Source organism: Pleurodeles waltl, chromosome 2_2 (genome assembly GCF_031143425.1).
Source record: "Pleurodeles waltl isolate 20211129_DDA chromosome 2_2, aPleWal1.hap1.20221129, whole genome shotgun sequence".
Lineage (NCBI taxonomy): Eukaryota > Metazoa > Chordata > Amphibia > Caudata > Salamandridae > Pleurodeles > Pleurodeles waltl.
In genome coordinates, this window is record NC_090439.1 from 216,975,274 (window position 1) to 216,988,127 (window position 12,854).

Sequence of the window (12,854 nt, forward strand, 5' to 3'; positions counted from 1 at the left end):
ACCATATATAATGGGGGCAAAGCTCCTATATGGCTTCATTATTGTCTTGGTATCTGCCTATCTGCCTTCCCGCCCAACGAGATTTCAGTCAGCCTGTCGGGTAAAAGTGCAGCAGAAGTTGGGAGTATGTTTTTTATATACCTTGGCTCGGGGGTACAGGCGGGTGAATGGCGTCCACCCTTCCAAGAAAGTGGGCCCCATTGTAAAATACGCTGAACTCGCTCTTGTGTAATTTTCAAACAATGGGTCACATTCATCAGGGCCTGCATGGTGTCTGATGTCATCCAAGGAACAACGTGTAGGTGGCAAGGGTCTTCCCTATTTGAGACCCCAGCTGGGCCCATAGAAAAACAGAATTTAAGTAGCCATCAGGACCCATTTTTTGCGAGTATCCTAGCTGGGAGATATCTGGAGCCTCTGTCTTAGATGCAAATTGAGTGGAGGTGAAACAAAGATACACAGCTTGTTAGCGCTTCCCAGGTACTTAAGAGAGGCTCACTTTTGACGTTGTTCATTCCTTGGTATATGAGAAATATGCATGCTCTTTAAGAATGTCAAATGTTTTTATCCCAATATATACACTAAATAATTTAAATACCACTATTTTCTATCTCTTTTATAGCACTTTACATCACATATGCACATTACATTGACAATGAATCATGCAAGTTTGTAAATCACAGTGTGTTACATAAGGCAGTGAGGGTTACAAGGTGTAGAAGTCACATGTCTACCATAGTTTACTGTGCTATATTAGAGTTGCAGTGCAAATGCAAGTAACAAAAGGATCTCTGTGTTAAAAGCTGTAACCCACTTACCTATCTACATACAATAAAAATCTGTCATCTTCATGTCACATGATGTTCACACGTGATGTCTCATGCCGTGCTGTCACATGCATACTGCCTATCTTGGTTAGTCCCCCCACTTCTTTTTTACGTCTTGTGCCAGTGGCGGCTGGTGACATTTGAAAGTGGTGGGGTGTAAAAGTGCAGATGTGTGCCTTCTGGCGAGAGAGCCCGATTGTTATGAGATGGGTTTGGGAAAGTTCTCCCCACTGGAAAATTTCGAACGAAAAAAAAAGTGGGCAAATGGTGCATTTTCAATCAAATTTCAGAAAGCAATAAAGTTAATAAAGCAAGTGTAAAAGTGCAGTTTTGAAATCCATAAAGTGATTTCATATAATAAGACCTCACTCTCTAATTTCTGGAAGAATGGAGGAGGAGCTGGAATAACAATGTTTAAAGGTAAGTAATTCAAGCTTTACCAGAGTTTTGAAAACTTCTCCTAGGTCTTCATGGGGCCAAGTAAAGAGAAGCCTGATGGGAGCAAAGACAAGGCTGGGGCCAGGTGGCGGAGGCAACCACACAAAAAGGACAAATGTGTCTAGAGACTGCCCTTTATGGTCATAGCATTGGATGATCCATAGGCAATGTTGCACTGTTTTGTTAAATTAAGCACACAACCGAGTCATCAGGTAACCTTTGCTGTGTATAATCTCCCAAAAAATTAATGATGGATAAGACTAACTAACAAATAGAAACAGAAAAGCCTGAACTAAGTGTAACGTTATTATGTGCACAAAAAAATATCACTTCCAATGCACGCGGAGGACAACGTGTAGCATGTTAGTGATATACAGATTCCTCATACATGGGCATTTAATTAGATCGTGTAGAGGTTTACTGGCAAATAAGAGAACCAAATATGATTAGCCTGGCAACTGATCTTGTTGCTGTTTGCTGTTTCTAGTGTTGCCATATGACTCCATTTCACCAGGGACATTATATTTCCAGTCGGGGATATCCTTTCACAAACCCCAATAACCTCATATTGTTCTGAACCCACATTACAACTTTCAGAATGCATAATTGTTAGACCTGCCAGCCTTGGGGTGGTCAGCCCTAATTTTTTGCCTGCCTCCCTCCACTTTTTGGACACTGTTTTTGCTGGCGTTTAGACTCTGCGCACTTTATCACTGCTAACCAGTGCTAAAGTGCATATGCTCTCTCACTTTAAACATGGTAACCTTGGATCATACCTGATTGGACTATTTAATTTACTTATAAGTCCCTAGTAATGTGCACTATATGTGCCTAGGGTCTGTAGATTAAATGCTACTAGTGGGCCTGCAGCACTGGTTGTGCCACCCACTCAAGTAGCCCCTTTACCTTGTCTCAGGCCTGCCATTGCAAGGCCTGTGTGTGCAGTTTCACTGTCACCTCGACTTGGCATTTAAAAGTACTTGCCAAGCCTAAACCTCCCCTTTCTCCGCATATAAGTCACCCCTAATGTGTGCCCTAGGTAACCCCTAGAGCAGGGTGCTGTGTGGGTGAAAGGCAGGACAGGTACCTGTGTAGTTTACATGTCCTGGTAGTGTAAAATTCCTAAATTCGTTTTGCACTACTGTGAGGCCTGCTCCCTTCATAGGCTAACATTGGGGCCGCCCTCATACAGTATTGAAGTGGTAGCTGCTGATCTGAAAGGAGTAGGAAGGTCATATTTAGTATGGCCAGAATGGTAATACCAAATCCTGCTGACTGGTGAAGTTGGATTTAATATTACTATTCTAGAAATGCCACTTTTAAAAAGTGAGTATTTCTTTGCACTTAAATCTTTCTGTGCCTTACAATCCACGTCTGGCTGGGCTTAGTTGACAGCTCCTTGTGCATTCACTCAGACACACCCCACACACAGGGTACTCAGCCTCACTTGCATACATCTGCATTTTGAATGGGTCTTCCTGGGCTGGGAGGGTGGAGGGCCTGCTCTCACACAAAGGACTGCCACACCCCCTACTGGGACCCTGGCAGACAGGATTGAACTGAAAGGGGACCTGGTGCATTTCTTAGCCACTCTTTGAAGTCTCCCCCACTTCAAAGGCACATTTGGGTATGAAACAGGGCCCCTGCCCTACCTCATCAGACACTTGCTGGAGAAGAAACCGGAACCAGAAACTACATCCTGCCAAGAAGAACTGCCTGGCTGCTCAAAGGACTCACCTGTCTGCTTTCTACAAAGGACTGCTGCCTTGCTGTTGGCCTGCTGCCTTGCTGAACTCTTGTCTGGCTGTAAAAGTGCTCTCCAAGGGCTTGGATAGAGCTTGCCTCCTGTTCCCTGAAGTCTCAGGACCAAAAAGACTTTTCTTTTTCACTTGGACGCTTCGTGCGCCGAAATGTTCGACGCACAGCTTGTTCCGCGGTGAGAAAAACGCCGCACACCGACGCTGATCGACGCAACGCCTTCGGGACGACCAGAACTTCGACGCACGGCCTCGCAAGGACAATACTGCCCGACCTCCAGAGGAGAAATCAACACGACGCCTGCCATGAGAGTGAAACTTCGATGCACAGCCCCGCAGAACGACAAGCAGCCGGAAAACAAGCAGGAGAATCCACGAATCCCTGCGATCCACAGAAAGAGACTGTCCGCGCGCCGGAAAATGACGCACGACTTCCCCGCGTGAAAAATAACGACACAAGTCCGTGTGTGCTGGGGAGAAATCGACGCACACACCATTTTTCCACGTATCTCTTCTTCTGCGGCCCTTTGCGGAGATTTTCCACTCCAAACCAGGTACCTTGTGCTTGAAAGAGACTTTGTTTGATTTTTAAAGACTTAAGACACTTCTATCACTTTCCAGTGATATCTCTACAATTGCATCTTTATTTGTTTTTGACCTACAATTATCCTGATAAATATTATATATTTTTCTAAACACTGTGTGGTGTATTTTTGTGGTGCTATATGGTGTTATTGTATGATTTATTGCACAAATACTTTACACATTGCCTTCTAAGTTAAGCCTGACTGCTCGTGCCAAGCTACCAGATGGTGGGCACAGGATAATCTTGGATTGTGTGTGACTTACCCTGACTAGAGTGAGGGTTCTTGCTTGGACAGAGGGTAACCTGACTGCCAACCAAAAACCCCATTTCTAACAATCATGTAACAATATTAAGGTCAGGGGCTAAAAACACTGAGTGGTGGATTACATGAACTCCTATTGCAATTCTATGGAATAAGTGAAGCTTCGAAAAGCGAAGCGCTCAGTTAGCCCTAGAGAATGACTGCGGCTTCATTCTTTAAGGCTCCAGAGGGAACCTGGGGAAGGCTGCCGGCTGGTGATACCTAAGTGATGTCCATGCCATCCCAGCATGCACTGCAGCTTGTTGGCACACAATTAACTAGTTCTGAGTGCATGAACAACCAGTGCCTCACATACTTCATCATTATATCTGATATGCATGTCAAAAAGAAGGAAACCCGGAGCTAATGCTCCTAATTAGTACCAAATGGACCCGTTAGAACGATGGTGGAAGTCTGTTAAAAAAAAAAGAAGTGCCAGAAAAAAAAGTGTACGCTTAAGCATTAAGGCCCTTATTTATACTTTTTTAGCACCGCATTTGCACTGCTTTTTGATGAAAAAACGGCGCAAACTTACAAAATTCAATTGTCTTTTGCAAGTTTGCGCCACTTTTGCATCAAAAAATGATGCAAATGGGGTGCTAAAAAAGTATAAATATGGGCCTAAGACTAGTATCCTAAAAGTGAAGTCCGTCATAGATTGCCATGCGGACGGACTCGTACGTTACAGGCACACATGGCATACGTTACAAGACACTTTCTACTAGTATCCCTAAACAGCGGGTGGGAAGGGGTGGCCAGATTACACTGCCAGCTTGGCAACACGTCTATACATTACAAACAATTATGTAAATGTATCTCCTTAAAGCATTTACCTCTGAATGCAGTCAAGAAGTCGCAAAAAAGACGTTTTTGCTATTTAGTGGACTTGAAGATAGAACATTGTTAAACGTTTCTGAAGTTCGCAATGCAAGTGTGTTGAATAAATGATTCAATGTGCCGGAATCTCATTAAACCTGCTCACTCCCATTCGTACTTTCACCCCCATCACAAATCTCTCACACACGCCCACCCCGCCCACTCTATCACACAAAGCCCCAAGAGTGAACCAAATTCAAGTATTTTTTGTTTTTGGCCTGAAAAGTCATAACAATATTGTGACAAAAGTTCCCAAAGTTTTCTTACCTTCGACATTCTCGCAACGTGTGTGCCTCTGGGACTGCCAGGCATGGTCTCACAAAGGAGCGCTTGGGAGACTCGTGCCTGTACAAGTTTGAAAGCAGGGCCGTCACATTGTATTGTATTGTAATCGTATTTATATAGCGCTTACTATCCCTGACTAGGCGGGTACTACATGCCTCACCTTCTCCACTCACTCTTGTCTGGATCCAAGCACCTCCATGTTTGATGTCTGTTTAGCCGGCACAGAAGAATGTTAAGGGATCCTCTCCCTCAGTGCTGCTCGGGCCTTCTCCCGAGCCGTGCCTTCCTCCACTTCTGCAGCCAGCTCTCGCCTCCGAGCCCTGACATACCTCGAGACCCAGGGCAGTCCCTATACAACTGGCAGGGAGAGGGCATGACACTCATCTTTCACAAAGATTTGAGCAAATGGAATCGTAGAGGCTTCAGGCACTCCCTGTGCTGACGAGCAGCTTCTATCACTGCTCTCAGCGTAGCTCCAGCTAACTCCCTTATCCAATCCTGGCTCTCCTCTCATGCTGTTAACCAGCATGAGAGCAGCACCAGGATTGGAGGGAGCAGCTCCTCTCGGTGCTCCAGAGGGCACTGGAAGCCTGTGCTTGCTCTAAGTTTGCTGGGTTAGAGAGGTTTGAAGCTGCGCATGTTTGGCTGGCAGTAGCAAGACTGCTGACCAAAGGGACATGCGCACTTTGAACTGAAGATCCCCAGGCAGCCCACCCTCCTCCCTGCTGCTGCCACTCAGCAAGCCCTGCCCCGTCCTGACCCTTCGTTCGGGAGGAGTGAATGAAAATATACTGATAATAACTTAACTTTATTACCATGTTATTTTTCATATTCGGGGCTTTTGAGGAACATTTTAGTTGGAAGGGCGACGCTCCCCTGCTCCTAAGGAGGGCCGTCCTTGTCTTGTGCCGTGGTGGGATGTCTTCAGGACCCCCAGAAAAGCCAGAACAGGCTAGGTTTTCGCACACACGACACCAGGGCCCATTCACTGGTCGTGTGTTTAGGTTACAGGGAAGCCTCGAAGGACCTTTGAATTGGGGAAGTCCTATGGATGCCTTTGAAATGGGCTCCTTAAAGAAGGCTCCGTCTAATAAAATTAAGAAATAAACCTCTGCGAGGCTGCTTACACTCGATAAAATGTCACATCTGGTATCACAAAAGGTGCCACTAATCAGCCTCTGTAACACCGTGGGTGCACCGGGCGATCGCAGGCAGAAACCAACTGTTTTTGCACTCGGTGATGTAAAAAATATGACACATCAAGTCTTTTTTTTTAAACTAGCATCAAAACATGTTTTTGTGAAGTTAATTATGTAGCAAAATCTTCTGAATTAAAAAATAAATGCGTATCATTAAACTCTGAGATGTCGTGCAATTTTTCGATGTAATCATTTCTGTTGACGAATTTCTAACACATGAACCCACGCGGCTCTAACACATCCATGTTTACGGTGAATTTCAGGAACCATGCCTGTCCCAGATCAGCCTTCTAGTTCTGAAAAGACAAGTTCCATGAGCCCCGTGCTGAATACTTCCAATGGTGACGGCTCCGAAACCGAGACCACTTCAGCCATTCTAGCGTCTGTGAAGGAACAGGTAATCAATCAATCAATCAATCAAAAAATTTGTATAGCGCGCTACTCACCCGGAGGGTCTCAAGGCGCTGGGGGGGAGGGGGGACCGCTACTGCTCAAACAGCCAGGTCTTGAGTTGCTTCCTGAAGGAGAGGTGGTCGTGGGTCAGACGGAGGTGGATGGGGAGGGAGTTCCAAGTCTTGGCTGCCAGGTTGGAGAAGGATCTTCCTCCCATGGTGGCTTTTCTAATGCGTGGCACGGCGGCGAGGGCGTGGCTGGTCGATCGTAGCTGGCGGGTGGGAGTGTAGAAGGTCAGGCAGTTGTTGAGGTACCTGGGGCCCAGGTCGTGGAGGGCCTTGTGTGCATGGGTGAGGAGGCGGAACGTGATTCTCTTGCTGACGGGGAGCCAGTGCAAGTCTCTCAGGTGTCCGGAGATGTGGCTGTGTCGGGGGATGTCAAGGATGAGGCGTGCGGAGGCGTTCTGGATGCGTTGGAGTCTTTTCTGTAGTTTGACCGTGGTTCCGGTGTAGAGGGTGTTAACATAGTCCAGTCGGCTGGTGACGAGTGCCTGGGTGACCGTCTTCCTGGTTTCGGTGGGGATCCATCAGAAGATCTTTCGGAGCATGCGTAAGATGTTGAAGCATGATGAGGAGACGGCGTTGACTTGTCTGGTCATCGAGAGGGAGGAGTCCAGGATGAAGCCCAGGTTGCGTGCGTGGTCCGTTGGTTTGGGTGCGCTGCCCAGGGCAGGGGGCCACCAGGAGTCGTCCAAGGATGAGGACTTCCGTCTTGTCTGAGTTTAGTTTCAGGCGGCTGTTCATCATCCACTCGGCTACGTCTTTCATCCCTTCGTGCAGGTTGGTTCTGGCGGTGGCTGGGTCGTTGGTGAGGGAGAGGATCAGCTGGGTGTCGTCGGCGTAGGAGATGATGTTGAGGTTGTGATGGCGTGCGATGGCTGCGAGGGGGCTCATGTAGACGTTGAAGAGGGTGGGGCTGAGTGAGGATCCTTGTGGTACGCCGCAGATGACTTCGGTGGCCTCGGATCTGAACGGGGGGAGGCGAACTCTCTGGGTTCTTCCGGTGAGGAACGAGATGATCCACTCTAGAGCCTTCTCTTGAATTCCGATGTTGCTGAGGCGCTGCACTAGGGTGCGGTGGCAGACCGTGTCGAACGCTGCGGAGAGGTCCAGGAGGATGAGGGCCGCTGTTTCCCCATTGTCGAGCAGGGCTCGGATGTCGTCAGTGGCTGCGATGAGGGCGGTCTCGGTGCTGTGGTTGGCTCGGAAGCCGGACTGTGAGTGGTCGAGGGATCCATTAGTCTCGAGGAAGGCGGCCAGCTGTATGTTGACGGTCTTCTCGATGACTTTGGCAGGAAACGGGAGGAGCGAGATGGGGCGGTAGTTCTTGAGGTCGGTGGGGTCTGCTGATGGTTTCTTCAGGAGGGCACTGAGTTCGGCATGCTTCCAGCTCTCCGGGTAGGTGGCGGTGTTGAAGGAGCAATTGATGATGTCCCGGAGATGGGGTGCGATGACGGAGTCGGCCTTGTTGAAGACGTGGTGGGGGCATGGGTCGGTTGGTGATCCGGAATGGATAGTGTTCATCGTATGGATGGTGTCTTCGGTGCTGACCGGGGTCCAGGCACGGAGGGTGGTGTTGGGGGGCGTCTGTTTGGTGGTTGGGTGCGTGGTCTGTGCGCCGAAGCTGTTGTGTATGTCGGCGATCTTGCGGTGAAAGAACGAGGCAAGTGAGTCGCAGAGGTCTTGTGAGGGGGTGATGTCGTTGTTTCCAGCGCTGGGGTTGGAGAGCTCTTTGACGATGCTGAAGAGTTCCTTGCTGTTGTGTGCGTTGTTGTCTAGTCGTTCTTTGAATGCTGTCTTCTTGGTGGTGTGGATCAGCTGGTGGTGTTTACGGGACGCGTACTTGAGGGCAGTCATGTTGTCTGTAGTCGGGTTTTTTCGCCAGGCTCTCTCGAGGGTGCGGCAGTTCTTCTTGGAGTTCTTGAGGTCGTTGTTGAACCAGGAGGCTTTCTTGCTGTTGGGCCTGATGGGATGGGTTTTCAGAGGTGCGAGGTTGTCAGCGCAGTTGGTGATCCACTGTGTAAGGTTGTTGGCTGCTTGGTTGGGGTCCGCTGAGCTGGCGGGAGGGTTCTGGCTCAGTGATGTGGAGAGCTGGTCGGTGGTGATCTTGTTCCAGCTCCTGTTGTGGGTGGTGGTGAGTCGTGGTTTTTCTGAAGCTGAAGTGGACGCAGCTGTGGTCTGTCCAGTGGAGTCCGGTGGAGTGGCTGAAGGAGATGTACTTGCTGGAGGAGAAGACTGGGTCAAGCGTGTGTCCGGCGTAGTGGGTGGGGGTGTTCACCAGTTGCTTGAGTCCGAGGTTGGCGAGGTTGTCCAGCAGGGTGGTGGTGTTGTTGTCGTTCTCCAGGTGGAAGTTGAGGTCCCCTAGGAGGATGTAGTCGGCGGAGGAGAGGGCGTGAGGGCTGATGAAGTCTGCGATGTCTTCGCTGAATTGTGTGCGGGGTCCTGGGGGTCTATAGATGAGGGTGCCTCTGAGTGTGGTCTTGGAGTCGGTGTGTATCTGGAAGTGGAGATGTTCGGCAGCTGTGAGGGTGTCGTCTGAGTTGGTCGTGATGCGGATGGTGTTCTTGTGGACAATGGCGATGCCTCCTCCTGTCTGGTTGACGCGGTCCCTCCGGGTGATCTTGTATCCGTCCGGGATGGCGATGGCGATGTCGGGCGCTGAGGAGGCGTTCATCCAGGTTTCTGTGAGGAAGGCGACGTCTGGAGATGTGGTGTCGAGCAGGTTCCAGAGTTCCACGGCGTGTCTGTGGATGGAGCGGGTGTTAAGCAGGATGCACTTCAGGTGGTTGCTGTTGGTGCTTGGTTTGGCGGGCGCGGTGCGGGTCTGGATGCAGGAGAACTTGCAGGATTGGCAGGTGAAGGGTCCGTTGGTGCGTCTTGGGGCGGCACGGCAGCACCCGGGGATCCGGCCGGTGTTGAGTGCGATGAGGGTGGCGGCTTCGTAGGTCCGGCGTGTAGGCTCGCAGCGGTGGGGGCCAGGGGGGTCTGGCGCTGGGCGCGGTCCAGGCGCGGACGGGCGCAGACGGGCTTGCCTTTTGCGCGGCCTCCATATGAGGGGAAGAGGGAGGGAGGAGCAGCTGGGAGGTGGGAGCGGGGCGGCCACTGGGGAGCAAGGGGGCGGAGCTACCGGAGTGTAGCGGCGGGAAACGAACGGGCGGCGATGGGGTGACGCGACGAGGCTGGAAGAGAGAAGAACACGGTAGGGGCAAACAAGGTAAAAACAATACAATACAGTGGAACAATACCAGGGGCACAGGCACTCTGGGTACAGAAGAAAGAGCGGACACAGGCACTCGGGCACAACGAAGAGGGCGCTGGCGCTAGGTCACTGGAGGCGGGAAAAGGCAGTCAGGGCACAGGAGCACAGGGCACAGGAGCGAGAGCGGTCACGCTGGAGGCTGTGAGGCGGTGAGGGGAGCGACCTGCCTGAGAACCAGGGTCAGAGGTCGCTCTCTCTATCGCTGCGCGGCCTCCATATGAGGGGAAGAGGGAGGGAGGAGCAGCTGGGAGGTGGGAGCGGGGCGGCCAATGGGGAGCAAGGGGGCGGAGCTACCGGAGTGTAGCGGCGGGAAACGAACGGGCGGCGATGGGGTGACGCGACGAGGCTGGAAGAGAGAAGAACACGGTAAGGGCAAACAAGGTAAAAACAATACAATACAGTGGAACAATACCAGGGGCACAGGCACTCGGGGTACAGAAGAAAGAGCGGACACAGGCACTCGGGCACAAAGAAGAGGGCGCTGGCGCTAGGTCACTGGAGGCGGGAAAAGGCAGTCAGGGCACAGGAGCACAGGGCACAGGAGCGAGAGCGGTCACGCTGGAGGCTGTGAGGCGGTGAGGGGAGCGACCTGCCTGAGAACCAGGGTCAGAGGTCGCTCTCTCTATCGCTGCGCGGCCTCCATATGAGGGGAAGAGGGAGGGAGGAGCAGCTGGGAGGTGGGAGCGGGGCGGCCAATGGGGAGCAAGGGGGCGGAGCTACCGGAGTGTAGCGGCGGGAAACGAACGGGCGGCGATGGGGTGACGCGACGAGGCTGGAAGAGAGAAGAACATGGTAAGGGCAAACAAGGTAAAAACAATACAGTGGAACAATACCAGGGGCACAGGCACTCGGGGTACAGAAGAAAGAGCGGACACAGGCACTCGGGCACAATGAAGAGGGCGCTGGCGCTAGGTCACTGGAGGCGGGAAAAGGCAGTCAGGGCACAGGAGCACAGGGCACAGGAGCGAGAGCGGTCACGCTGGAGGCTGTGAGGCGGTGAGGGGAGCGACCTGCCTGAGAACCAGGGTCAGAGGTCGCTCTCTCTATCGCTGCGCAGCCTCCATATGAGGGGAAGAGGGAGGGAGGAGCAGCTGGGAGGTGGGAGCGGGGCGGCCAATGGGGAGCAAGGGGGCGGAGCTACCGGAGTGTAGCGGCGGGAAACGAACGGGCGGCGATGGGGTGACGCGACGAGGCTGGAAGAGAGAAGAACACGGTAAGGGCAAACAAGGTAAAAACAATACAATACAGTGGAACAATACCAGGGGCACAGGCACTCGGGGTACAGAAGAAAGAGCGGACACAGGCACTCGGGCACAACGAAGAGGGCGCTGGCGCTAGGTCACTGGAGGCGGGAAAAGGCAGTCAGGGCACAGGAGCACAGGGCATAGGAGCAAGAGCGGTCACGCTGGAGGCTGTGAGGCGGTGAGGGGAGCGACCTGCCTGAGAACCAGGGTCAGAGGTCGCTCAGAGGCAAACACGATTTCACAGTACCAGAGAATAAGCACATATGTGGGGACATTTCCTGACAACTCACTGTTATTAAGGTTCACAATAACACCAAAGCAAGTTTTCATGATCCAGCTGAGACTATTCAACTGCATTTTGATTCCATAAAAATATAGGAAGGCAATTTGTGAAAGACTGCATAGAGGGAGACGAGAAATAAAAAGAACAGAACATACATGAATTTAAAAATGCAATATATTTGCTCTTTTCAGCATTTGACATCCTGTAATAATCGTATAGTATAGTGCACAGTAAGAAATCAAAGTAGTTGGAAAGAGACAATGGGGGTTGGACAAGGGGTGAAGGTCGCCATGTGATGATAATTTGGTTGACTTCTAGCATTTAATGTGCTTTTGAGGTACTGTGTGTCTTTGTATTGATACCAATCGTGGAATCTGAAAAGGGAAGGGGTGGTGGAATTATATTTTCTGCTGTTTTTAATTTGTAGATGAATGGCAATGTAAACGTTAGATCTGACTATGTACTCATGTGTTTCTACTACTGAGCTTCCTACAGCAACACTGATTTAGTCACTTTGTGTGTCAGATTGTGTAAGAACTTGCACGTGCAACTATGTGGTCAGGCACTGCTCCATTCATCATTCTCTTTTCTATTTCTCGTTCATATCGTTGCCGCCGAAGAATGCCATCCTTTAGTTGTATGGCTTTAATTTGATCCTCTGGCCATCGCCATGCATGGTAATGATTTACTATACCTGCTCACCTAGGGTAAATTGTAATCACTTGTATTGCACTTTGTATAATTGGCCGGTTGCTAGTTTTACATCAGAAAAAGGATTTTGCCAAGTGCATTATAGTCAGGAATCAGAAATACAATCTATCACCTTTTTTGAACCATACAGAAATTAATTCTGTTTGATTACTAAAGACATGCACTAATAAACACGAGGGGTGAAGCCCCCTAACTATTAGGCAACACTGTTCTGAAGTGGTTTAGCTAAGAAAGGGGTGGTATGCAGAAAGAGAGCTATCATTATAAGAGATCTAGTCGTACTGATTAGGGTTGTGACTGATTGCTGGGGTAGCCAATCCCAGGTTGTCATATTGCATCAGAAATAAGCAGACGAACCTCTTATTGATCAGCGAAGGTTCTTTGTCTTATACTCTGCTTAGAATGTTGAACTGTATTCTTAAGGCTTAGCCAGCATGTTGAAGGACAGATTTTTAGATTCGGTCTTTGAAGTTTGATGTTTGATTCTTGATGAATAAATATGAACATTCTGCTACTTTTGTGATTTCACATATTTGAATGTATGTAAACGCTCTTTTAAAATTCACTGCTATTTGTGAAACAAATAGGCAGGTTATTAATGCAGTAGTGCATCAACAGCAGTATTTTTTACAACAT

General features: G+C 49.9%; 1 protein-coding gene across 20 annotated transcripts in view; it reads left to right on the top strand.

Annotated features, from left to right (window-relative positions):
* CTNND2 (catenin delta 2) overlaps positions 1-12,854 on the top strand; it is a 3,139,673-nt gene that overhangs the window by 308,591 nt on the left and 2,818,228 nt on the right. For all 20 annotated transcript variants that reach the window (XM_069219651.1, XM_069219660.1, XM_069219653.1 and 17 more), the window contains exon 2: positions 6,533-6,666. In XM_069219651.1, coding sequence (XP_069075752.1) covers positions 6,533-6,666 — 134 coding nt within the window. The remainder of the gene's footprint in view (positions 1-6,532; positions 6,667-12,854) is intronic.